The following is a 26,706-nucleotide window of genomic DNA, read 5'->3' on the forward strand; positions in this document are numbered from 1 at the left end:
ATGGAATTTTCCAGGCAAGAATACTGGAGTGGGTACCATTCCCCTTTCCAGGGGGTCTTCCCGACCCAGGGAACAAACCCAGTGTCTCCTGTATTGCAGGCAGGTTCTTTACCTTCCGAATCACCAAAGTATCCCTCAGTTCCTTTCTCTCAAGACATATGCTGTTGTTGTTCAGTAGCTCAGTCGTGTCCAACTCTTTGTGACCCCATGAATTGCAGCACACCAGGCCTCCCTGTCTATCACCAACTCCTGGAGTTCACCCAGACTCACGTCCATTGAGTCAGTGATGCCATCCAGCCATCTCATCCTCTGTCGTCCCCTTCTCCTCCTGCCCCCAATCCCTCCCAGCATCAGAGTCTTTTCCAATGAGTCAACTCTTTGCATGAGGTGGCCAAAGTACTGGAGTTTCAGCTTTAGCATCATTCCTTCCAAAGAAATCCCAGGGCTGATCTCCTTCAGAATGGACTGGTTGGATCTCCTTGCAGTCCAAGGGACTCTCAAGAGTCTTTTCCAACACCACAGTTCAAAAGCATCATTTCTTCGGCGCTCAGCCTTCTTCACAGTCCAACTCTCACATCCATCCATGACCACTGGAAAAACCATAGCCTTGACTAGACAGACCTTTGTTGGCAAAGTAATGTCTCTGCTTTTGAGTATGCTGTCTAGGTTGGTCATAACTTTCCTTCCAAGGAGTAAGCATCTTTTAATTTCATGGCTGCAGTCACCATCCTCAGTGATACTTTAAATGTGTTTAAACATATTTTTTCTTTGTCCACATGTGTACCCTTTCCAGTGCTCTTCATTCTTTTGTGTCCATCTTACTTTTCATCTAGAAGCATCTTATTTCTCTGTAAAGAACTACTTAAAATTTTTTAGTAAAGGTGGTAAGCTTCCTCAGCTCTTATTTCTCTGAAAAATCCCTTTGTTTTGTCTTCAATTTTGAAGGATTTTTTTGTTTTTTTGCTTTCTGAATGATATGACATCCCCGCCCCCAACCCCCAGCACTTTAAATACATCTTTCTGTTGTGTTTTGACTTGGATGATTCCTTCTTTTTTCAAGTTTTTACTTAGAAATAATTTCAAACTGACAAAAGTTTACAAAAATAGTAATGTTTCCATAGACCTTTCATGATGCTTCCACATATCACATACCCGTAGGACAAGGATCAAAACCAGAAAATTGCATCAGCACAGTATTACATTGATATTACTCAATGTATCGGTCGTCCCCCTCTTCCCGTTCAACCACACTTGTCACCAGTAGCAATGACAGTGATTTATTACAAGAGGGGAACCTGGGGAGGATTAGGGGGAGCCCTCCCACCCCTTTCTGTGGGGTCTGGGTGCCCGAGTCAGACGCAGCTTGGCTCCTGGGAGTGCACCCTTAGGTCGGATTCACAACCTTGCCCAGGAAGAGGCTGCTCCACGTGAAGTCGTCGAAGATCATGATGATGAAGGGCCGGTTGAAGCGGAGGGTGAGCGGCCCGGGCGCTGCGCTCAGGCTGACCCGGGTCGGGGCATCTGCCTCCAAGCCCTTCTCATCGACCTGCAGCGCTGCCTTATGGACCACCTGGTGGGAACAGACCCGGCGTGGAGGATGAGCACCTGCTGCGTGGGCGGAGCTTTCTGAGCTCCTCCCACCCTCAGTTTTCTGGACTGCGAAGCTGAGGCTCAGAGACGGGCACTTACTGATAGCTCATCTATGCGGCAGCCCCGGACCAGCGCCGGAATCTGTCCACCTCCCGGACCCAGGTCACACCTAGGCTGCCTCCCTAGAAAACCGGCAGGTGGAGCCCACCAACGGAGATAAAAGGACTTGGGGCTTAAACTGGAGTTCAGCATCCATATTGGGCGTCCCTTACTGGGTCCTGGGCTGGTGGACGGAGACCTCGTTCCCTCTTCATTTTGCCAGTAAATACGAGGGTTCGATTTATGCAAAAGGTTTGTACCCACTCTGTAGGGGAAAGGGTCATCTGTGACTTCTCAAACATCCCTAGTTATAATCAAAATTAGAAGATATTCTCAAGCCAGTAAAACTCTTGAGTGGCTTGTATTAAAAGCCTTGGACAGATCAGAACTGGCTGATTAAATAACACCACCTATGGGATAGGATGGCTTCCCTGGTGGCTCAGTGGTAAAGAATCTGCCTGCCAATGCAGGAGATGCAGGTTTGATCCCTGGGTGGGGAAGAGCCCCTGGAGAAGAAAATGGCAACCCACTCCAGTATTCTTGCCTGGAGAATCCCGTGGGCAGAGGAACCTAGTGGGCTCCATGGGGCTGCAAGGGGTCAGACATAACTTAGCAAGTAAACAACAGCAACGAAGGGACAGGACTCTCCTGGATGGAGCAGCTGGGAATCAGAGGCTCAGCGCACTCTGTAACGAGCCCCACACGGCTAGGGAGAAGCTGAGCTGGACTAGGAACCCCTGCAGTGTGTCCTGGGAATGTGAGGTTTTGAGTCATATGTTATTCTATTTACTGCCTCTGTGACCTTCACTCTCCCAGAGATTCCTCCTCTGAGAAACTGGGGTTGCAGCCACCTTGTAAGGAGGTAGCAGTTTGACTGAGTCCTTCACACACAGGCAATGTTGAGCGCACACCATGTGCCAGACATCACAGTGGTCAAGATCTGTGAGCGTGAGGGCAGGGGCTACTCTCACTCTCCTGTCCCCTCTCTTTTTTTTTTTTTGTCATCCATAGGATGGTAAGATCCTGTGAGGGCAGGGCCTTGTCTGAGGCATCCCTAGTATCTAGCACAGGTTGGGGCACATGGAACATGTTCAGTAATATTTTCTGAGCGACAGAACCTAAAGCTGAAGGGTGGTGATTCAGTGTGATCTCATGCAGACCCTTCCTTTTGCTGGCAGTCCTGCCGTGATGACTTTGTCTTTCGCAGAGCCCCTCTGTGTGGCCTGGCAGAACAGGTGGACGCTGGACTGTGCTACTGCTTTGTCTCCAGCTTCCTGTGTGACCTTAGGGAGGTCACGTTCTTGCTGAGCCTCCGTTTAGCCTGTTGTAAACTGGAGGCTTGGAGAAGACCTCTCAGCCTGGGCTCTAGTGACCTGTTCATGGATGGGCTCTGTGTTGCTTATTATTGTTTGTACTGTGAATTTTGGTAGAGGGGGAAGGAGGGGCTGTAAAGACACCTACCTTTGACACCTTCGGCAGGGCCTCTTGGGTGATGCCTGAGAAATGTGTCCGGTTGCTGAGCAAGTCTGCAATGCCCATGTCCCCCATGATGCCCCCAAGGTCGTAGGCTCCAGAGATGGAGATCTTTGGGATGTACAGGTCCACCTGGCTGCTCGGGTAAGCAGATGGGGTTAGACTTTCCTGGGCTGGGCCTGGTCAGCCAGACTCCCCTTTCCCCTGGGATGCCCTGCCTCCCTGATGGACCTGCTCTTTGGGGACAGGGGAGGGGACAGGGGCAGGCGGCAGCATCTGCCTCTCCCTGCAACACACAAGCAGCTTCTTCTTTGGGCCTCTGAATTGCAAAGTCCTTTCTTCTCAGCTCTTTCTTGGAGCTGATTCCACTCAATCCAGCTAAACTCCTGGACCCTGAAGGAAAGAATCCCTAAAGAAGTCCTTGTGGACAAGAGAAATAAAAGTGAAAATAAAAAATAGGATCAAATAAAACAGAAGTTTTTGCACAGCAATGGAAACCATAAACAAAATGAACCTATGGAGTGGGAGCCAATATTTGCAAATCATGCTACCAACAAGGGCTTAATTTCCAAAATATACAAACAGCTCATACAACTCAATATCAAAAAACCAAATAACTCAATCAAAAAAATGGGCAGAAGACCTATATAGACATTTTCCCAAAAAAGACATACAGATGGCTAATAAGCACATGAAAAGATGCTCAACATTGCTAATTATTAGAGATATGCAAATCAAAATCACACTGAGACATCACCACACACTAGTCAGAATGGCCTTCATTTAAAAAGTCTATAAATAATAAGTTTATAAATGCTAGAGAGGGCATGGAGAAGAGGAAACCTTCCTACAGTGTTGGTGGGAATATAAATTGGTCCAGCCACTATGGAAAACAGTATGGAGTTGCCTTAAAAAACTAAAAATTTATCATATGATCCAACAATCCCACCCCTGGGCATATATCCAGAGAAAACTCTTAATTTGAAAGGATAGCTGTACCTCTATGTTCATTGCAGCACTCTTTACAGTAGACAACACACCCTAAGTGTCCTTCAACAGATGAATGGATAAAGAAGATGTGGTGTATATATACAATGGAATATTAGTCAGCCATGAAAAAGAAAGAATTAATGCCATTTTCAGCAACATGGATGGACCTAGAGAACATCATACTAAGTGAAATAAGTCAGAGAGCAAAAGGCAAATACTATACGATATCATTTATATGTGGAATCTAAAAAATAATACAAATGAATTTATTTATAAGGCAGAAAGAGTCTCACAGACCTAGGAAACAAACACTGTTACCAAAAGGGAAGGGGTAGGGGGATAAATTAGGAGTATGGGATTAACAGATACACACTGCCATATATAAATTAGATGAACAACAAGGATTTACTGTATAGCACAGGAACTGTATTCATTATCTTATAATAACCTATAATGGAAAAGAACAATAAAAGGATATATATAACTGAATCACTTTGCTATACACCTGAAACTAACACAATATTGTGTATCAACTGTACTTTAATTTTAAAAAGAAAAAAAAAAAGACCTGTGGAACCTCAAGCATCCCCTGGGAGAAACGGAGGAGTGGAGGGAACAGGCAGCTGGGAGCAGCGGTCCTGGCCCCAGCCGTGCTGCTAATGCTGTGTGGCTTTAGCCAAGTCCCATCCCTCTCTGAGCTTGTCCTCATCTACACCACATGGGGGAGAGAAGATGCCTGAAACCCTGAAGTCAGTGCTAAGGCACGCGCTGTCCATTGCGGGAGGGAAGGCTGGAGAGCTGCTCTGCACTGAGCACAAGCCACCCTGGGGAGGCCTGGAGGCTGCCAACCTGGGGAACTGAGGCGGAGTCCAAGGCCAATGAGATGTGGGACTTATCTAGATGAGCAATGGCAACAGAAGGTAAGGGACGCAGACCCATACCGGGCAGCTCCTGGCTCACCTTCCTGACCTCCTTTACCTCGCCTAAGCTGCGCAACCTTACAAAGTGGAGTCAACATCGTCAATTTCCAGATTGAGACTGAATCTCAAAGAGAGACTGAGGAATTTCTCCAAAGTCACACCCCTGGGAAGCAGCAGGACTATGATTCTTCAGGACTTGTTGCCTTGGAGCCCCATCGCCCTACCCCGAGAGCTGTCCCCATGACCTGCCGGCAGCAGGAAGGTGACAGCTGAGCAAGGGGACCCGGGGGAAGGCTCTCACGAGAGCACCTTGTGAGTAGGGCCCAGGGGCTTCCAGTGGGAGGTGGGGTGTCAGCTGGGCTCTGAAGGATGCTGAGCTCAGATCCATTGGAGAGCATGGTGGGGAAGGGGCGGTGATGCTGGGAATGGTGAGAAGTGACCGCGTGAGTGTGAAGGTGAGGAGCTGTGGGTGACATCATTGGGATAAAGTAGATGCCCAATCACATATGATGTCTAAAGGTGCAAAGTTTTATCTTGAATGTTTATTTTTTAAAAATCTAGACGAAAATGGCACATGTTACTGGTGAATGTTGTTTTAAATATTTTAGTTTAGAGATTATTTTTGGAGTAAAGAGAAAGGGTATCCTTTGTCTCATTTTCAATACATCAGGGTTTAGAATTTGAATCAGAGCATTATCACCACCTGGTGGGGCTGTACCTGAATTACAGGGTCCCTTCGAGGGGTGAGGGTGAGGTAGGGATGGGATGGTTGACCAGAAAAACTGGCAAATGGGTCCCTACTATTGACCAAACATGGGGCTTCCCCAATGGCTCAAGCAGTAAAGAATCCACTTGCAATGCAGAAGACATGGGTTTGATCCTTGTGTTGGGACGATCCCCTGGAGGAGGAAATGGCAAGCCACTCCAGTATTCTTGGCTGGAAAATCCCATGAACAGAGGAACCTGGCATTCATGGGGTTGCAAAGAGTCAGACACGACTGAGCACATGATGGATGGATGGACGGATGGACCAAACACGGGCTCACATGCACACACCCTGGAGGGAGGGATGGTTGGTCCAAGGACACTCAGAATGCCTTCCATGGCCCCCATGTGGCTCTGGGGATCTCTCTGGAACACAGAGCTGACCACAGCTCTCTTTCCTGAAGGAGAATGCCCTAGGACCTCCTGTCCACTCTGGAACTGGATTAACCTCTCCAGAAGCACCAGCACTCAGCAGCTCTCCAAGAGGATCATTTATAATAAAAAGAACCCCAAACCATGGAACACAAAGCCTATGTCCATAACAAAGTAGAAGAGCTTCTTTCTAGATTTTTCTGCCTGCAAAATTCTTGGATTACCAAGTTCATCTGAGAGGGATTTGGCTTATCCTCTGCTGCTGATGGTGCTCGGGTCCTGGCCTCCCTGACTTGGCTGGTGCTGTTACCCCTTCCACCCGCGATCCTGGGGTGCTTCATGCTGACTGAACTTCTACTCAGGCTTAAGGCTCAGTTCAAAGTGAAAGCCTTCTGCTCTGCAGCCCCTTCCCCAGTTTCCTGGGGTAGAGTCCAGTTTCCTACCCTCTCCCAAGTTTTATACGTTATGCCTCTCCTTCCCTCTCTTGCCCTGACAGAGCTTACGTCACTGTACCACTAATAATTCCACTAGAATCTTCTTTCTTCTCTAGAGTACATCCCTTCTGCTTAGCCTAGTGCATCGTACATAGCAGTTGCTTCCACATATGGATACTGAATGAATGGATGGATGAATGAATGATGTGGTGCCTGCCCCACGAGCCTTCTCGAGAAACTCTAGATCCAAGGGCAGCCTCCTTCTCCTACAGCCCCTCTCCCCTTGAGTCTGCATACTCTCCCCCACCAGTTCTCATGTTGATTGGTTCATGCACAGACAAAACCCCCGTCTCCCAAGAGTGAAGACCGTCTTCTTGAGAACATCTGCTCCCTCCTCCAAGGTGAGGATCAGGGCTGGACACAAGCTTGACTGTAATTTTGATTTCCCTCTAGCTCAGGGGCTCCTGGGAAAAATGAGTTTATTATGTACTTATGTCCTTACTTTCTTACTTGTTTACTGATTGGTTGATTGATGGAAGAAGCATTAGATCCCTCAAGTGATTTAACCATTCATAGGCTTTGTGTGTTTCCCTGATAGCTCAGTTGGTAAAGAATCCACCTGCAATGCAGGAGACCCTGGTTCGATTCCTGGGTCAGGAAGATCTGCTGAAGAAGGGATAGCTACCCACTCCAGTATTCTTGGGCTTCCTTTGTGGCTCAGCTGGTAAAGAATCCACCTGCAATGCGGGAGGCCTGGGTTCAATCCCTGGTTGGGAAGATCCCCTGCAGAAGAGAAAGGCTGCCTACTGCAGTATTCTGGCCTGGAGAATTCCATGGACAGTCCATGGGGTCGCAAAGGACTGGATACAACTGAGGGACTTTCACTTTCAGGCTTTGCATTGGTTCCAGGGCAGGTACCGTGGTCAGTAGTTTCATTATGTATTTTTATGGTCTCTCAGGAATCTTTAGCAGTGCTTGGTGGCAGGTAAGCAAGGTAACAGAATGGATCAGTGTGGGCTTGTGAACTCAGTTTAAGAAAAAGATGAAAGATGTGATAATACAGGGGGTGGCTATCAACTTCCTGATTGAGAAGGACCTCCCTTTGTGGAATGCCCCAGAGCATCCCAGTGTCAATCAACAGGTGGATAAACAAGTGTGACTTTAGGTCAGAGAACCCAGCACACAGGGAAACAATAAGCCCTGGAGGGCGAGTGTAGGGGTAGAAGGATAGCTAGATGGGTCCCTTTTCTACTCACCCCACTTTCTGGGAACTGCAGAAACTCAGTTGGCTAAGGGCTTACCTCATGGTTAGGGACTTGGACCACCTCTGAATGGTGTCCCGGCTCAGCGCGGTGATGACCGAGTCCATCTTCCCCTTGACTGGGAGCACGAAGAAGACAGTCTCATTGCCTGTATAGTCCAGCTGTACCAGCTGGCAGGGGAGCACCGAGTCGTTCAGGTACTTGATGGTGTTCGACTGGAACATCATGGGCACCTGCACCGTGGTTGCCTCGTTCACATGGAAGTTTTCTTCTCTGGTGCTTTCCAGGTCGAAGGAGTGCGCCCACATGCCTGGGGACAGGAGGGACGGGGAGGGGAGAAAACAGGCCCGTGAGAGCAGGAGGAAAGCACAGCTTGGGTGGCATCAGAGCACCAGGGCTGACCACCAAACAAATTACGCAGTGGCCTCCTCCACCTGGAAGGTCCTCACCAGAGCTGCTGGAATTTTGTGTTAGGATGTGAAACTCCCAGAGGTGTAAAGCCTGCTCCATCCTCCTTTGGGATACACTGAGGATTAGTATGCTTTCTGAGACTGACTTCTAAAAATGGAAGGAGAGAGAGAAAACAGAGAATGCCAGTCCTGGGATTTGGGAGTAGGATTCAGTACACTAGACTTTGGATCGAGTGGATCTTGGCTTGGAGGGCTCTGGAAGTAGTGCTGGGGGAACTGATCAACCATTCCATCCTCACCCCCTGATGTCCTGGCCACAGAAGCACAGCAGGCAGCCTGGTCACCCAGTCAGTCGTACCCACTTTCCTGCAGGCCCCTCCTCCCCTCCTGAGTGGCCCCAAGGGCCACAGCACATTTCCTAGAGACAGGATCAGGGTGAGATGAGTCCTTCAAGGTCTCAGACTCCCATCCCCACCTGGACTCATATTCCCTTCACCACATTCCACAACAGCATCATGCAATCTGTTTGTTCCTCTTGTGATGGGGAACTCACTACTGTAATTGATGGGACTTTCCACTACTGGTTAATACTGGTGGGAAGGAAGTTGCTCCTTGTGAAAGTCATTCAGTCATGTCCGACTCTTTGCGACCCCATGGACTGTAGCTCACCAGGCTCTTCTGTCTATGGAATTCTCCAGGCAAGTGTACTGGAGTGGATAACTGTTTCCTTCTCCAGGGGAATCTTCCCAACCCAGGGACTGAACCCAAATCTCCCGCATTGAAGGTGGATTCTTTACATCTGAGCCACCGGAGTTGCTCCTTAGAGGAAGCCAAAGCCTGCCTGTTGGTAATACCTGCCTGCTGAGCCTGTTCAGCCCTTGAGTTTATTCCAAGCAACTCCAAGTCCTCTTGGAGATGGCAGGTTTTTGGATATTTAAACATGGGTTGAGTCTCACCAGGGCCTCCTTGGCTCTAGGCTGTCTCCCCAGGTCTGGAGATGAATGAGGACCCTGAGTCCAGAAGATCCCAAGTGTTCTGGCTGCCCTTGACGTCCAACCCAGAAACCCTTGTGAGGTTACTTTTGCCAACTGAGGCTGCCTGAAGGTGGCCAGAGCATAGCTCCAAGCAGACATCCTCCATCCATCCACCTGTGGGATCTCTGGACCATGGGCAAAAACTCTTGGTTCTGAGGCAGCCTCAGCACCCTGGAAGGGCTTCTAAGGGAGATGACAGGCAGAAGCCAGAGGATGCAGGGTAACGAGCAATGGATACAGATCCTGGAGACTCAGGGACTGCGCCTGGTCCATCTCCATGACTGAGGCTGTCTCACAGCACATGAGATAGTTTATGGGCTCTCAAGCCATCCTCTGGGCTTACTTGATGATTCAGTGGTAAAGAATCTGCCTGCCAATGCAGGAGACATGGGTTTGATCCCTGGGTCCAGTAGATCCCCTGGAGAAAGAAATGGCAAACCACTCCAGTATTCTTGCCTGGGAAATCCCATGGACAGAGTAGCCTGGCGGGCTACAGTCCATGGGGTTGCAAGAGTCAGACATGACTTAGTGACTAAACCAAAACAAAGGAAGTCTGGACTCCTCAGAACTAAAGGGGTGTGTGTTTTGTGGCCAATGGCTCCAACTCACAGCCAAAAAATTGTGGATGAAATATTTTTTAGTGCTAGGTTTTCCATACTTAAAAGTTTGCTGTGTGCTTTTTATTGAGTATTTCTTTTCTAGAAGCAAGTGTATCGTATATCCAGCTTGGTAGAAAACCAAATTTAGAATGCCATCTAACTTCTACTTTAAGGGATTTTTTTTCTTGAAAATTCCTAGGAATTTATGAAGGGAAATTGGAGACAGCAAGGATGAATCCCTGGAAGATCTTTTAACAATATTTCTAATGTTCTCTGAAAAAGAGCTGTTAAGACAATTCACTAAGTAAGGAACACGCCAGGGACACCGTCCATGTCCTAAATTTAGTGATGAGAGCTGCACCATTCTTCATTTGTATTATTATCCTGGCTTGCTGGAAACATTTCAAAGTATCTCTAAGCTTAAACAGGGCCTTATTAATTAGCTTTGCTTTATCATAGAACATCTGTGTATAATCAAGCAACCCACGCTCCTGTCAATGTCTGCTCTTCTTTCAGATGTTCAAACTCTTTCTGATTTTATTACCAGGAAATATTATTTCCTATGAACTCAGCCCCATTGTGGTCATGAGAATGCTTAGAAATTGTGAGAGCAAAGCCCTGTGTCAAATGATACCCTGTCAGCCCCTGTCCTGCCAGCCGTCTCTCAGTCTCCCTTAGGCTCAAGAGGGTCCTCCCTCTACCAGTGTTGCAGAACTTCTATGCAACCACTGCTGAGTTCCTTGCATGTGCCAAGCACCACGCAAGGACACTAGGGTGCCCAACGAGCTGAGGATGCCATGCACGAGAGTGCATAGTCTAGTGGGAGACATGGCCTGGAGAATTCACGGGAGCATCCAGGAACATTTCCAGGCAAACATTCCTAGACTCCTTGGTCCTCCCATGGGCAGGTGTAAAGAATACTGTCTTTTGATTGGGATCACAAAGGATCCTGAATAGCCAAAACCATACTGAGAAAGAAGAGAAAGCTGGAAGCATCACACCTCCTGATTTCAAACCATATTATAAAGTTATAGCAATCAGAACTGTATGGTACAGGCATAAAAACAGACACATCAACCAATGGAACAGAACTGAAAGCCTAAAATAACCCTTCACATATATAGTCAGCTAATATATGACAAGGGAACCAAGAATACTCAGGGGGAAAAAATAATCTCTTCAATAAATGGAGCTGAGAAAAGGATATTCATGTACAAAAGAATGAAATTGAATGCCTATCTTACATCATTCACAAAAACTAACTTGAAATGTGTTAAAGTCTTAAACAGAAGACCTGAAACCATAAAACTCCTAGAAGAAAATTTAGGGGAAAAGAAGCTTTTTGATGTTAATCTTAGCTATGATTTTTTTTTTTGGGGGGGGGGTAAGATAGCAAAAGCACAGCAACAGAGAGAAAAATAAACCAATGGGATCACATCAAACCAAAAAGCTTCTACATAGGATATAGTCAACAAAGAAAAAAGGCAACCTATGGAATGGAATTAAATATTTGCAAAACATATATTAGATAAGGGGAGTAATATCCAAAAAAAAAGTGAGAAACTCATCCAACTCAATATCAAAAGAAGCCTCAAATAATCAAATTTAAAACTGAGTAGAGGACTTGAATGGATATTTTTTCCCCCAAAGAAGATAAAATATAAATGGCCAATAAGTACAAGGAAATGTGCTTAACACCACTAATCACCAGGGAAATGCAAATCAAAATCACAATGAGATATTGCATCACACCTGTCAGGATGACTATTATTAAAAAGAAAGCAAGTGCTGGTGAGGATATGGGGAAAAGGATGTGGGGAACCCTCGTGCCTTGTTGGTGGGAATGTAAATGGGTGCAGCCCTTATGGAAAACATTATGGAGGTTCCTCAAAAAATTAAAACTAGAACTACCACATGATCCAGCAACTCCATTTCTAGGAATTATCAGAAGGAAATGAACCCACTATATTGAAGAGATACCTGCACTCCCATGCTCACTGAAGCATTATTCACAATAGCCAAGATATGGAAACAATTTAAGTATCCACTGATGAATGAATAAAGAAAAGTACATTTATATTCGCACACACACACACACACACTGACTGGAATATTATTCAGCCCTTCAAAGAAGGAAACGTTGCCATTTGTGACAGTGTGGATGAATCTTGAAGGCATTACGCTCAGTGAAATAAATCAGACAGAGAAAGATAAATACTACGCTGTCACCTGTATGTGGGCTCTAAAAACACAGAACTTACAGAAACAGGGAACAGAATGAGGGGAGAAATGGGTGAAGATGGTCACAGGTACAAACTTCCAGTTACAAAATGAGTAAGTTTCAGGAATCTAATGTACAGCTTGGTGACTACAGTTAATAACACTTTTGGGGCTTCCCTGGTGGCTCAGTTGGTAAAGAATCTGCCTGCAATGCAGGAGACCCAGGTTTGATCCCTGAGTCGGGAAGATCCCCTGGAGAAGGGAATGGCAACCCACTCCAGTATTCTTGCCTGGAGAATCCCATGGGCAGAGGTGCCCGACAGGCTACAGTCCACGGGGTCACAAAGAGTCATACATGACTGAGTGACTAGCACACTAACATAAACTTAAAAGTTGTTAAGAGACCAGATGTTGAAATTCTCAAAACACACACACAAGTAACAAGCCTAAAATTTGTGCTGTTTAAGCTACCAAAGTTTAGTATATCCCCAAGCTACCTGTTCATAAAAATGATTGGGGGAGGGGCCCTTGTTAAAAATACAAATTCTAGAACATTCTTGCTGCAGTTTTGCTCCAGTAGATCTGGCATGGACACCAGGATCTGTCATTTTAACAGGTCTCCAGGTGATTTTTATGGATACGCACTTTGGAAAATTTTGCTCCAAGTTGGTGAGGAGGGGCTGCGGTTTGACTGAGAGGGGTCTTGGTCACAGCTGGCTTGGGAAGTGTTTAATAGGCTGTCTGGAAGTTCCTGAGAGTGTGGGCTATCTGTCTGGTTCTAGACTGTATTTTCAGCCCCTGACCAAGTACCTCAATCTCAGTCAGAAGTTGGCCAATATCTGTAGACCATGAGGCACTCAGAGGGTTCATGGTTACATGTGGGCCTTAAACCAACCTGCAAGAGCATGGGCAAGCTGTTCTTCTGAGTGTCATTTTGATCCTTGGTGAGGGTGATGTAATTCACTTTTCTAATAGGATCATGGTGAAGATGGAGACTCTTCAGACATGCATGTGCTTTATAAGATCAAAGACTTTGCCTAAGAGTACACTCTGGGCTTTGATGGCTTTAACTGAATGGGATGGGTGAGGGGTACCTTTAAAAAAGATGTAGTTGACCAGGATGAGTGTGGCTGAGCTGTCTGACTCCGAGAACAAGTCCACAATGTTCCCTTGCGTCTTATTCTTGATATACTCATTGATTTGTCTGCTGGCTCCTGCCCAGTCCTGAAAATCTGTGGTCAAGGCCTCCAGCTCGTAGTAGTGCTTGGTGTCTGCTGAGAATGACTCCAGAAGCTCCAGGCTGTGGTCAAGGAACAAGGCATTGCCCATGGTCATGTCCAAGGTGGTGTTTGACTCCCTGAGGAGGTGGTGGAGATGCCGGAAGGCCCGGTGGATCTCAGCTTCGGACATCTCAGTAAGGTTGAAGCCCAGGCCTTGGAGAAGCTGCTCCCGTGTGTAGCCTCTGGCGCCCAGGGACAGCATAGCTAAGGCCGTGGAGATGCTCACAGGGGAGATGAAGACATTCTTGCCAGGAGCTGAGGCCACTAGGTGCTTATACAGGGTAAAGGCAAAGTCAACATTGTTTGGAGCCAAGTCCCGGTGAGGGTTCCTTGTGCTCATGTCAGTGTCAGAGCCCTTAGCCTGGACGGTCCAGAGCCCACTGGTAGACAGCCAGAGGAGACAGGTGTACAGGGTGGGTAGCATTGTCCAGGATGGCCAGGTCCTGCAAAATCAGAAATGCTCATTAGATGATGTGGGTCCTCCGAGGCAGTGGGCATGGTAATCAGTAGGCAGAAGCCCTAGCAAAGACCCCACTCAAGCTCCAATTTCTTCTTTTACATTGGCTGTGTGGCCTGGGGCAAGTCAGAACTCTGGGCCTTGATTTCCTCTCCTGAAAGTATGAATTGCACCTGCTGTGATTTTCAAATACCAAACCATGTGCCCAGAATATTGCTTCAGGTGACAACAACAAAGTATAAAGGATTATTTTGATTTTAGGTGGGCAGAATAGATGCTTAGAAAGGTTAACTACCCACTCAGTTAATACATTCAAAGTACTGAAAGAAAAAACTATCAACCAAGAATACTCTATCAGTCAAAACTGTCCTTCAAAAGTGAGGAAGAAACTAAGACATTTCCAGATAAACAAAAGCTGAGGTAGCTTACCACTAGACCTCTCCTATGAGAAATGCTAGAGGGTGTACTTCTGGTTAAAATGAAAGAACCATAGAAAGTAAATAGATTCTGTAAGAAGAAGTAAAGATCTCTGCAAAAGGTAAATACATGAGTTAGTATAAAAACTAGCATAATTTTGACTTGTAATTCCACTTGTTTATGTTTTCTATATGATTTAAAAGAGTGACACATAAAATATAATTATTCATGTATCTTTTTGGACACACAATGAATAAAGATGTAATTTGTGACTTATATAACTGAAAAGATATGGGAATGGAACTATATAAGAGCAGTTTTGTATGTTATTGAAGATGATCTGGCATAAAGTCAAATGACAGTGTTATAACTTTACCATATTAAATGCAATTTCCATTAAAACCTGAAAAGATATAGAGTGTGCACAGAGAGGAGCTTTCCTGCTAGCTCAGCTGGTAAATAATATGCCTGCAATGCAGAAGACCCCAGTTCGATTCCTGGGTCAGGAAGACCTGCTGGAGAAGGGATACACTACCCATTCGAGTATTCTTGGGCTTCCCTGGTAGCTCGGATGGTAAAGAATCTGTCTGCAATGTGGGAGACCTGGGTTCAATCTCTGGGTTGGGAAGATCCCCTGAAGGAGGGCATGGCAACTCACACCAGTATTCTTGCCTGAAGGATCCCATGGACAGAGGAACCTGGCAGGCTACACAGTCCATAGGGTCACAAGGAGTTGGACATGACTGAGCACCACACAGCACATGCACAGAGGGAAGTGGAAGGTAATTAAACTCCTTCCTTTGTATTAAGGAATATAAATCTTCCCATGTAATTCAGAAAATCAACTAAATACACAAAAATATATTAGTAATGCAGGAAATAAAGCACAAAAAAACTATAAGGCATATAGAAAACAAATAGGAAAATGACCGAGTAGTTCCTCCATATGAGTAATTAATGTAAATGGATACAATTCTCCAGTCAAAAGACAGAGATTGACAGAATGGATTTTAAAAAAAGAAACAACTATATGCTCACTACAAAAGATTCACTTTAGATCCAAAGGCACATATATGAAAATGAAAGAATGGAAAAAGATAATCCATGTAAATAGGAACCAAAAGGGAGTACAGCTAGCAGAAGAAAGGAAACAATAAAAATTAGAGCACAGATAAATAAATAGAAGTTAGAGAAAATCAATGAAGCCAAAATATGATATTGTATAGTATTATAACCATATATTCGGAGAAGGCAATGGCACCCCACTCCAGTACTCTTGCTTGGAAAATCCCATGGATGGAGGAGCCTGTTAGGCTGCAAGCATGGGGTCACTAAGAGTCAGAGATTGAGCAACTTCACCTCACCACTTTCACTTTTCACTTTGATGCATTGGAGAAGGAAATGGCAACCCACTCCAGTGTTCTTGCCTGGAGAATCCCAGGGACGGAGGAGCCTGGTGTGCTGCCATCTATGGGGTCGCACAGAGTCGGACACGACTGAAATAACTTAGCATAGAATAGCATAACCATATATTAGGGATATAATTATAATAAAATCTAATCTTCAAAAGGATTAATAAAATTGATAAGCCTTTAGCTAGACTAATTCGACAAAGAGAGAGAAATCTCAGATTACCAAAAGCAGAAGTGAAAGTAGGGGCATTATTACTTATCAGTTCAGTTCAGTTCAGTTCAGTTGCTCAGTTCATGTCCGACTCTTTGCAACCCCAAGGACTGCAGCACGCCAGGCTTCCCTGTCCATCACCAACTCCTGGAGTTTATTCAAACTCATGTCTATTGAGTCAGTGATGCCATCCAACCATCTCATCTTCTGTCCCTTTCTCCTCCCGCCTTCAATCTCTCCCAGCATCAGGGTCTTTTTCAAATGAGTCAGATCTTCACATCAGGTGGTCAAAGTATGGGAGTTCCAACTTCAGCATCAGTTCTTCCAGTGAAAATTCAGGATTGATTTCCTTTAGGATGGACTGGTTGGATCTCCTTACTGTCCAAGGGACTCTCTAACCCCACAGTTCAAAAGCAGCAATTCATCAGTGCTCAGCTTTCTTTATAGTCCAAATCTCACATCCATACATGACTACTGGAAAAAACACAGCTTTGACTAGATGGATCTTTGTTGGGTAAGTAATGTCTCTGCTTTTTAATATTCTGTCTAGGTTGGTCATAACTTTTCTTCCAAGGAGCAAGCGTCTTTTAATTTCATGGCTGCAGTCACCATCGGCAGTAATGTTGGAGCCCAAAAAACTAAAGTCTGTCACTCTTTCCACTGTTTCCCCATCTATTTGACATGAAGTAATGGGACCAGATGCTATGATCTTAGTCTTCTGCATGTTGAGTTTTAAGCCAACTTTTTCACTCTCCTCTTTCACTTTCATCAAGAGGCTCTTTAGTTCTTCTTCACTTTCTACCATATGTGTGTGTCATCTACACATCTGTGGTTTTTGATATTTCTCTTGGCAATCTTGATTCCAGCTTGTGCTTCATCCAGCCTGGCATTTCTCATGACATACTCTGCATATAAGTTAAATAAGCAGGGTGACACTTTACAGCCTTGGCATACCCCTTTCCCAATTTGGAAGCAGTCTGTTGAACAATGTCCAGTTCTAACTGTTTCTTCTTGATCTGCGTACAGATTTCTCAGGAGGCAGGTCAGGAGATCTGGTATTCCCATCTCTTGAAGAATTTTCCACAGTTTGTTGTGATGCACACAGTCAAAGGCTTTGGCATAGTCTATAAAGCAGAAATAGATATTTTTCTGGTACTCTCTTGCTCTTTTGATGATCCAATGGATGTTGGCAATTTGATCTTTGGTTCCTCTGCCTTTTCTAAATCCAGCCTGAACATCTGGAAGTTCATGGTTCACATACTGTTGAAGCCTGGCTTGGAAAATGTTGAGCATTACTTTGCTATCATGTGAGATGAGTGCAATTGTGCAGTAGTTTGAGCATTCTTTGGCATTGCCTTTCTTCAGGATTGGAATGAAAACTGACTTTTTCCAGTCCTGTGGCCATTGCTGAGTTTTCCAAATATGCTGGCATATTGAGTGCACCACTTTTACAGCATAATCTTTTATGATTTGAAATAACTCAACTGGAATTCCATCACCTCCACTAGCTTTGTTCGTAGTGATGCTGCCTAAGGCTTCACATTGACTTCACATTCCAGGATGTCTGGCTCTAAGTGAATGATCATACCATCGTAGTTATCTGGGTCATGAAGATTTTTTTGGTATAGTTCTGTGTATTCTTGCCACCTCTTCTTAATATCTTCTGCTTCTGTTAGAAGCATTTCTGTCTTTTATTGTGCCCATCTTTGCATGAAATGTTCCCTTGATATCTCTAATTTTCTTGAAGAGATCTCTAGTCTTTCCCATTCTGTTGTTTTCCTCTATTCTTTGCAATGATCCCTGAGGAAGGCTTTCTTATCTCTCCTTGCTATTCTTTGGAACTCTGCATCCAGATGAGTATATCTTTCCTTTTCTCCTTTGTCTTTCACTTCTCTTCTTTTCACAGCTATTTGTAAGGCCTCCTCAGACAACCATTTTACCTTTTTTGCATTTCTTTTTCTTGGGAATGGTCTTGATCACTGACTCCTGTACAATATCACGAACCTCCATCCATAGTTCTTCAGGCATTCTGTCTATCAGATCTAACCCCTTGAAGCTATGTCACTTTCACTGTATAATAATACCTTTATTGACTATGCTAAAGCCTTTGACTGTGTGAATCAGAACAAACTGTGGAAAATTCTTCATGAGATGGGAATACCAGATCACCTGAACTGCCTCCTGAGAAATCTGTATGTAGGTTAAGAAGCAACAGTTAGAACTGGACATGGAGCAACAGACTGGTTTCAAATTGGGAAAGGAATATGTCAAGGCTGTATATTATCACCCTGCTTATTTAACTTATATGCCGAGTACATCATGAGAAGTGCTGGACTAGATGAAGCACAAGCTGGAATCAAGATTGCCAGGAGAAATATAAAAAACCACAGATATGTAGATGACACCAAACTTATGGCAGAAAGCAGAGAAGAGCTAAAGATCCTCTTGATGAAAGTGAAAGAGGAGAGTGAAAAAGTTGGCTTAAAACTCAAAATTCAGAAGACTAAGATCATGGCATCTGGTCCCATCACTTCATGGAAAATAGAAGAGGAAAGAGTGGAAAGAATGACAGACTTTAGTTTTTTGGGCTCCAACATTACTGCCGATGGTGACTGCAGCCATGAAATTAAAAGATGCTTGCTCCTTGGGAGAAAAGTTATGACCAATCTAGACGCATATTAAAAAGCAGAGCTATTACCTTTCCAACAAAGATCTGTCTATTCAAAGGTATGGTTTTTCCAGTAGTCATGTATGGATGTGAGACTTGGACTACAAAGAAAGCTGAGCACTGAAAAATTGATGCTTTTAAACTATGGAGTTGGAGAAGACTCTTGAGAGTTCCTTGGACAGCAAGGAGATCCAACCAGTCCATCCTAAAGGAAATCAGTCCTGAATATTCATTGGAAGAACTGATGCTGAAGCTGAAAGTCCAATATTTTGGCCATCTGATTTGAAAAACTGACTCATTTGAAAAAGACCCTGATGCTGGGAAAGATTGAAGGCTGGTGGAGAAGGGGATGACAGAGGATGAGATGGTTGGATGGCTCAATATACATGAGTTTGAGTAAGCTCCAGGAGTTGGTGATGGACACAGAGGCATGGTGTGCTGCAGTCCATGGGGTTGCAAAGAGTTGGACATGACTGAGCGACTGAACTGAACTGAACTGAACTGATACCTGAATGTTCTGGTGGTTTTCCCTAGTTTCTTGAATTTAAGTCTGAATTTGGCAATAAGGAGTTCATGATCTGAACCACAGTCATCTCCTGCTCTTGTATTTGCTCACTGTATAGAGCTTCTCCATCTTTGGCTGCAAAGAATATAATCAATCTGATTTCGGTGTTGACCATCTGGTGATGTCCATGTGTAGAGTCTTCTCTTGTGTTGTTGGAAGAGGGTGTTTGCTATGACCAGTGCGTTCTATTGGCAAAACTCTTTATTAGCCTTTGCCCTGCTTCATTCTCTATTCCAAGGTCAAATGTGCCTGTTACTCCAGGTATCTCTTGACTTCCTACTTTTGCATTCCAGTTCCCTATAATGAAAAAGATATCTTTTTCGCTGTTAGTTCTAGAAGGTCTTGTATGTCTTCATAGAACTATTCAACTTCAGCTTCTTCAGCATTACTGGTTGGGGCATAGACTTGGATGACTGTGATATTGAATGGTTTGCCTTGGAAACCAACCAAGATCATTGTCATTTTTGAGATTGCATCCAAGTACTGCATTTCAGACTCGTTTGTTGACTATGATGGCTACTCCATTTCTTCTAAGGGATTCTTGCCCATAATAGTAGATATAATGGTCATCTGAGTTAAATTCACCCATTCCAGTCAATTTTAGTTCACTGATTCCTAAAATGTTGATATTCACTCTTGCCATCTCCTGTTTGACCACTTCCAATTTGCCTTGACTCATGGACCTAACATTACAGATTCCTATGCAGTATTGCTCTTTACAACATCAGACTTTATTCCCATCACCCAACACACCCACAACTGGGTGTTGTTTTTACTTTGACTCCGTTTCTTCATTTTTTCTGGAGTTATTTCTCCACTGATCTCCAGTAGCATATTGGGCACCTACTGACCTGGGGTGTTCATCTTTCAGTGTCTTATCTTTTTGCCTTTTCATACTATTCATGGGGTTCTCAAAGCAAGAATACTGATGTGGTTTGCCATTCCCTTCTCCAGTGGACCACGTTTTGTCAGAACTCTCCACCTTGACCTATCTGTCTTGGGTGGCCCTACATGGCATGGCTCATAGTTTCATTGAGTTAGACAAGGCTGTGGTCCATGTGAGCAGATTGGTTAGTTTTCTGTGATTCTGTTTTTCATTCTGTCTGCCCTCTGATGGAGAAGGATAAGAAGCTTATGGAAGCTTCCTGTTGGGAGAGACTGACTGGAGGGGAAACTGAGTCTTGTTCTGATGGGTGGGGCCATGCTCAATAAATCTTTAATCCAATTTTCTGTTGATGGGTGGGGCTATGTTCCCTCCCTGTTATTTGACCTGAGGCCAAACTATGGTGGCGGTAATGAAAATAATGGAGACCTCCTTCCAAAGTTCCCATGCAGGCACTGCTTCGTTCAGTGCCCCCTACCCTGCAGCAGGCCACTGCCGACCCACACCTCCACCAGAGACTCCTGGACACTCACAGGCAAGTCTGGGGCAGTCTCTTGTGGGATCATTGCTCCTTTCTCCTGGGTCCTGGTGTGCACAAGGTTTTGTTTGTGCCCTCCAAGAGTGTGTTTCCCCAGTCCTATGTAAGTTTTGGCAGCTTTATGGTGGGGTTAATGGTGACCTCCTCCAAGAGGGTTTATGCCATACCCAGGTCTACTGCACCCAGAGCCCCTGTCCCTGCAGCAGTCCACTGCTTACCCATACCTCCATAGGAGACACTCAGACATTCACCACAGGTCCTGGTGAGCACATGGTTTGTTACTACCTATAGCACAGAAATTTTTTAAAAATTATGAGAATACTATGAAAAAATTAGAAGTTATACACCAAAAAATTGGATAACCTAGATGAAATGTAAAATTTATAGAAACACAAAACATACCACAATTAAACCACAAAGAGACAGAAAATCTGAATAGACCTTTAAGTAGTCAGGAAATTGAATCAGTAATTGAAAACCTCCCAACAAAGAAAAACCCGGATTATACAGCTTCAGTTTTGAATTCTACCAAATACTTAAAGAAGAATTGGCACAAATTCTCCTCAAACTTTCCAAAATAACTGAAGAGGAGGGAATGTTTCTTAACTCATTCATTGCCCTGATACCAAAGGCAGACAAAGACACTATAAGAAAAGGAAACTACAGACAATTGTTTATGAACATTGATGCAAAAACCCTCAACAAAATGTTAACAAACAGCATTCAGCAGCGTAGTAGAAGGATTTTACACTATGTCAAAGTGGGATTGATTCCTAGAATGCAAGATCAGAATGGCCATCATGAAGAAATCTACAAACAATAAATGTTGGCGAGGGTGTGGAGAAAAGCAACCCTCCTACAGTGTTGGTGGGAATGTAAATTGGTCCAGACTCTATGGAGAACAGTATGGAGATTCCTTAAAAAACTACAAATAGAGCTCCCATATGATGCAGAAATTCCATTCCTGACCATATATCCAGAGAAAACCATAATTCAAAAAGATGCATACCCCAACATTCACTGCAGCACTATTTACAGTCGTCAGGACATGTCCTTTGAGAGAGGAATGGATAAAGATGTGGTACATATATACAATGGGATATCACTCAGCCATAAAAAGACTGAAATAAGGCCATTTGCTTCAACATGGATGGACCAACAGACTGCCATACTGAGTGAAGTAAATCAGACACAGACAAATATCATATGGTATTCCTTATATATGGAATCTAAAAAAAAAGTTACAAATGAGCTTACATAGGGTCACAGATACAGAAAACACACTTATGGTTACCCGGGGAAAAGTGAGGGAGAAGGGATAAATGGGGAGATTGGGATTAATATACATACACTACTATTATAAAATAACTAAGAAGAGCCTACTGTATAGCATAGGAAACTCTACTCAATACTTCATAGTGAACTACATGGGAAAAGAAACTAAAAAAAGAGTGAATACTTGTGTATGTATAACTGATTCACTTTGCTATACAGCAGAAATCAACACACCATTGTAAATCAACTATACTCCACTAAAAATTTAAGATAAATAAAAAGTAAAGGGTACAATAACGATGAACAGTCAGATAAAGAGAGTAAGGCAAGGTCTAGAGGGGTCTTAAACACAGGGGCTCTTGTCCCTGTGGCTTGTATATACACCACCCTCTCGCCATGTACATTCAGAAGCTCTCTGAACCCCACACCTTTGGCATGCTTATGGAGGCTTCATCACATAGGTGGAATTGATCATGAACTTAATCTCTAACCCCTCGCCCTTTCCTGCAGGATGGGGCTGAAAGTTCCAAGTTCCAGTCATGACTTGATCTTTCAGGTGACCAGCCCCCATCCTGAGGCTATCCAGGAGGTCACCCAGCATCTCCTCATTAGAGCAAAGGACACTGCTGTCACCCAGGAAATGCCAAGGGATTTTGGAGCTCTGCCTCAGGAAGCAGGGTCAAAGACCAAATACTCGAGCAAAAGATGCTTCTCGCGTTCTTATCACTTAGGGAATTACAAGGGTTTTAGGAACTTGGTGCTAGGAACCAGGGGGCCGAGATCAGTATGTCTCCTGCATTGCAGGCAGATTCTTTACTGACTGAGCCACATGAGAGCCCTACAACAGTCAAGTTCATAGAAACCCAAGGAAGGTTAGTAGTTATCAGCACTGGGGGTGGGGAGGGGGGAAATGGAGAGTTAGGGTTTAATGGGTAGAGTTTCAGTTTGTGATGATGAAAAAGTCCTGCAAATGGATGGTGGTGATGGTTACAGAACAATGTGAATGTACCTGATACCAGAGAACTGCACACTTAAACCTGGTTGAAAGGCTCAATCTTTATATATCTTACCACAATAAAAAATTAATGATAAGCCATTAAAAAGGTTTGATAAAATGATTCCAAAAAATATAGCCAAGGTCAGAATCAGTAAGCAGACACTCTGCCTGCAAGGCCAGTGGTCCCAAGCCCTGTGCTTTATGGAACGCCCCCATATTCCTATAAAGGAAGGATGCTTATAGGAGAAGCAGGTCCCCCTGCACCACCCCACCTGCAGGACTAGCTATGCTGGGATGGGGCTGGGAACCCACAGTGAAACCAGTCCCTCAGGAGAATGCATGCACACTGAAGGTGGGAGTCAGTAGTCTGCTCCGGAACACACCCTGAGGCCCTTTCCTGGCCCACTGCAAACCCAGAACTTCACGAGAACCTCTCTTTGAGCCCCTCTCAAGCCCCCTGCCTGCCTCCCTCCACGTGGTGGAAATACAATTCCCGTTCCTGGCTTCTTGGCTTTGATAAGAGCCTCACCCCGTCCCTGCCCAGTTTCCTGGCTTACAGACAATCTCCATTTTCCCAGGTTTCACGGCAGACCAAGTCAGATGGAGATCTCAGCATTATCTTATGACCCAGATGATCTGGGTGCACTGTTCAAACTCTGCCCGTTTCCTTGATATAAAGTAGAGTTGCTAACAACACCTACCCCTGGCCTGGCCCATTTGACTGTCCACCTTTCTGGGGTCTGTCTTCTTCTCCAGTTTTAGGACACAGCCCAAAGTTGGGACTTGGCATCCCTCCCAGTTGCCCCTCCTCCCCGACCTGATCTCCATGCCTCTTGCTCACCTCCTGCCAACCTTTCTTTCCTCTGCAGCCAGGGCATGTTTCCAGAATCAAGCAGATGGGCCAGCCTCCTGCAGAAAAGCTGTCAGGGACTCCCATTGCTCCCAGGCAGGGCTGATCCTCATTCACATTGCCCAGAGAGTCCTGCCTCAACCCCCAACCCCAAATTTGGCCTGTTGAAATCTCAGTCATAGCAACACTGTGTCTCTTGGGGTGTCCTCCAAGCACGTACCAGACTTTCATCCCTCTGCCTGGGTCAGGCCAGGGAGGTCATTCCATTCTCCAATGTTTGCAAAGCCTGGCTCTGGCCTGAGAACTGGAGACAAAGATGGGCCAGTTCCAGTCCTTCCCCATGTGGCTCCACTCTCTGCACTCTGTTGGCCTGTCCCCTCCCTGTCATGCCTGGATCACTTCCTTACCTCCTCCAGGAAGCCCTCCTCTGTGCTTCTCTCTGTCACTGCCCCTGTCAGACTTTAGTGAGATCTTTGCTTCAGTCCTGGCCATGTCCATGCTCATCTTTGGCCCCTTCTTGGGCAAGGACCTGATGCAGTTCACAGCCTGGAATGGGATGGGCTTGCCCCCAGTAGAAATTCTTCTCTCTTCCCTTCTCTTCCTGCTGTCTCTGAGATTTCATGCCTCATACCCTCCTGTGCTAATCCCCTCCTGTACTAATCCTCCAAGATGGGGATTAAAACTCTACCCACCTCACAAGACTGTTGTGAATATCAGTCACAGCTGTTAACAGTGCTTTCTTTAATGACCTCACTTCCTGGGTCATCCTGGGTCCATTGTACAGATGATGAAACTGAGGCCCAGGGAGTGAGGGCTGAAATCCCAAGCCTAGCGGTCTGACTACATAGCTTGTGTTCTGCCTTTCTCTAGAGTGAAAACCCAGCAACGTAAAAATGCAAAATATCAATATCATCCATGGATTTCATTTCATGTATGTCTTCCTTGTCCCTCATTTTTGAAGTCATACACACGCAGTACACACCCACTGTGTTCTCTATTTTTCTAGATGCTCTGTACAAGTCAGGCACAGTCCCAGGCCCTGTGCATTTAACCTCAGACTGTGTGCTGTAATGCTGGTAGTTCCGTTCTGTCTGCAGGATCCTTGCCCCAGGTCATCCAGGGAGGAGGTGTGTGCAGCTCTGTAGGGTACAGTCTGTGCTGGGTCACCTGGGCACTGTCCTCCCCTGCCTGTGTCCCCGGGCAGGGGCGCTCTATTGTGCCGATCCATCCCAGCTCTCAGACTCCGTCTCAGAGGCTGTTAATGGCTGTCTGGCTGGCCTTAGGGGCATTGTGTGATAGCTGGGAATGGCTTTTAGAGCCGAGTCAACTCCTGCAAGACAGGAGCCCAGGAAAAATCAAAACCCCTGTGGGTGGCCCACAGACTCTGGAAAACCCTCTCTAGGGTTGTCTCCTGTCACTGCTGGTTGCCCTAAGGCTCCATGCCCCATTTAAAAAAAAAAAAATTCAGGTGAGCAAGACGCAGTCATGGCTTGGTTCTGGAGGCCGGGCAGCTGTTACTCACGGTCAGCAGTGGGCTCAGGCTGCAACTGCTGGCTTGGTCCTGCTGTCCTGGATCATGTCATGTGTACAGTAAGCCAGCGGGGCTGCTGCTGCTAAATCCTGTTGGTCAGCTTCCCAGCTGGTTAATGGTTAGAGGGGGGCCAGTGGCCTTCAACATTTGGTGGTCCCCTCCCCCCAGTCATTAACCAATGGGAGCCTTTTCCAGGAAATTTAAGTAAACACAGCAATGCTGCAAATTAACTTTCTTCTGCATTCAATTCCCTGAGGTTTGATTTTTTAATAGCAAAATGCGGCTGGAGTTACGTCAGGGTTTGTGGTTGCCTGGGTGGCAGTGGGCGCAGAAGCCACAGGTGTCCTTAATTAGCATGATGGTGCTCACACCTGTGAAGAACCAGGTGCTGAGCTTCATCTGGGAATGAGTCCAGCCCAGAAGGTCTTACCTTCAGGGGGGCAATAGTGTGAGGGGAAGATAGATGTGGAATAAAAGCAGTGGAGTGCTTCCCGTGGATTATCTCATTTAATCCTCACGACTCTGTGAAACGATACTATTATTATTACTATTCTCTAGACGAGGAAACTGAGGTGCATGGAGCTTAAGGGAGCTGCTCTTGAGATTCAAATCCAAGACCATGCAACTCTGAAACCTAGCACCTTCCCTTCCCTCTTCCCTACATTTTTATTCATCAGCTCTCTTTTGGCTGCAGATGACAGACCCAACTCAAACAGCTTTAAAGCAGGAAAGAATTTATACCAGGTCTCTTGAAGGATAATTCTGAAGTGGGAGGGCTTCAGGCCTGGCTGGATCCAGGAGTTCCAAGGTGGTCGTTAAATTAATCTCTCTCTCTCTCTTTTTAAAAAATTCTTTTTTTGCTCCGCTTTCTTCTTTCCTGCTTTAGTTTCTTTATGGTGGGGAAAAGGTGGGCACTGCAGCTGCAGGTTACTTGGTTCTAACTGGTAATATGATATCAGAAGGAGAGAGACTCACTTTTTTTCAGTGTTCATATCAGTCCCCCAAAGGACATGATTGCCCATCCTTGGATATAGTGTGCAGAATACAACATTGTGAACTGTGAATCAGGGTACTGTGCCCTCTGCTGGCCTGGTGCTGCTATTACTACCTTTCAGGGAAGTGGGGAGATGTTCCCCTGAGGCCCACAACTCAGTGGAGGTTTTGAGGGCACTTCAGTTTTATTAATAGTTATTGGGCTTTTCAAGATTTTTTATTAAGCCAATTATAGAATTTATAACTAGGAATAGTTATAAGTATATAAATATAAATATATAAATATAACTAGGAATTTACTGTTTTTCAAATCTGTGTCATATCAGTATTTTAAGCTTAATAGGAAATGTTAAAATCTCCACTCATAACTGTTCATTTATTTACTTCTCTGTCAGTTGTTGGTTGATATACTTTAAGACCATTAAAACTTATGCAACTTTTGATTATTATATCATTTCTCT

The 26,706-nt window shown here is 45.0% G+C and overlaps 1 protein-coding gene across 1 annotated transcript; it reads right to left on the reverse strand.

Annotated features, from left to right (window-relative positions):
• Nucleotides 1-1,257: 1,257 nt before the first annotated feature.
• Nucleotides 1,258-25,365, reverse strand: SERPINA6 (serpin family A member 6). The gene is made up of 5 exons (XM_061395206.1): nucleotides 25,244-25,365; nucleotides 13,263-13,891; nucleotides 7,945-8,215; nucleotides 3,151-3,298; nucleotides 1,258-1,570 (listed from the first exon to the last, which is right to left on the reverse strand). Exons 2-5 carry the CDS (start codon nucleotides 13,870-13,872, stop codon nucleotides 1,385-1,387), a joined length of 1,215 nt encoding a protein of 404 aa, XP_061251190.1. The 5' UTR covers nucleotides 13,873-13,891; nucleotides 25,244-25,365; the 3' UTR covers nucleotides 1,258-1,384.
• Nucleotides 25,366-26,706: the final 1,341 nt, after the last annotated feature.

This window comes from Bos javanicus, chromosome 21 (genome assembly GCF_032452875.1).
Source record: "Bos javanicus breed banteng chromosome 21, ARS-OSU_banteng_1.0, whole genome shotgun sequence".
Taxonomy (NCBI): domain Eukaryota; kingdom Metazoa; phylum Chordata; class Mammalia; order Artiodactyla; family Bovidae; genus Bos; species Bos javanicus.

Excerpts from the sequence above, each read along its gene's own strand:
- SERPINA6 (XM_061395206.1), bottom strand. The coding sequence starts at position 13,872 with ATGCTACCCACCCTGTACACCTGTCTCCTCTGGCTGTCTACCAGTGGG. Across the intron at positions 3,299-7,944 it reads TCCAAGTCCCTAACCATGAG|CCAGGTGGACCTGTACATCC; the intron begins GTAAGCCCTTAG and ends TTACCCGAGCAG. Across the intron at positions 1,571-3,150 it reads CCCTGCCGAAGGTGTCAAAG|GTGGTCCATAAGGCAGCGCT; the intron begins GTAGGTGTCTTT and ends TGTTCCCACCAG.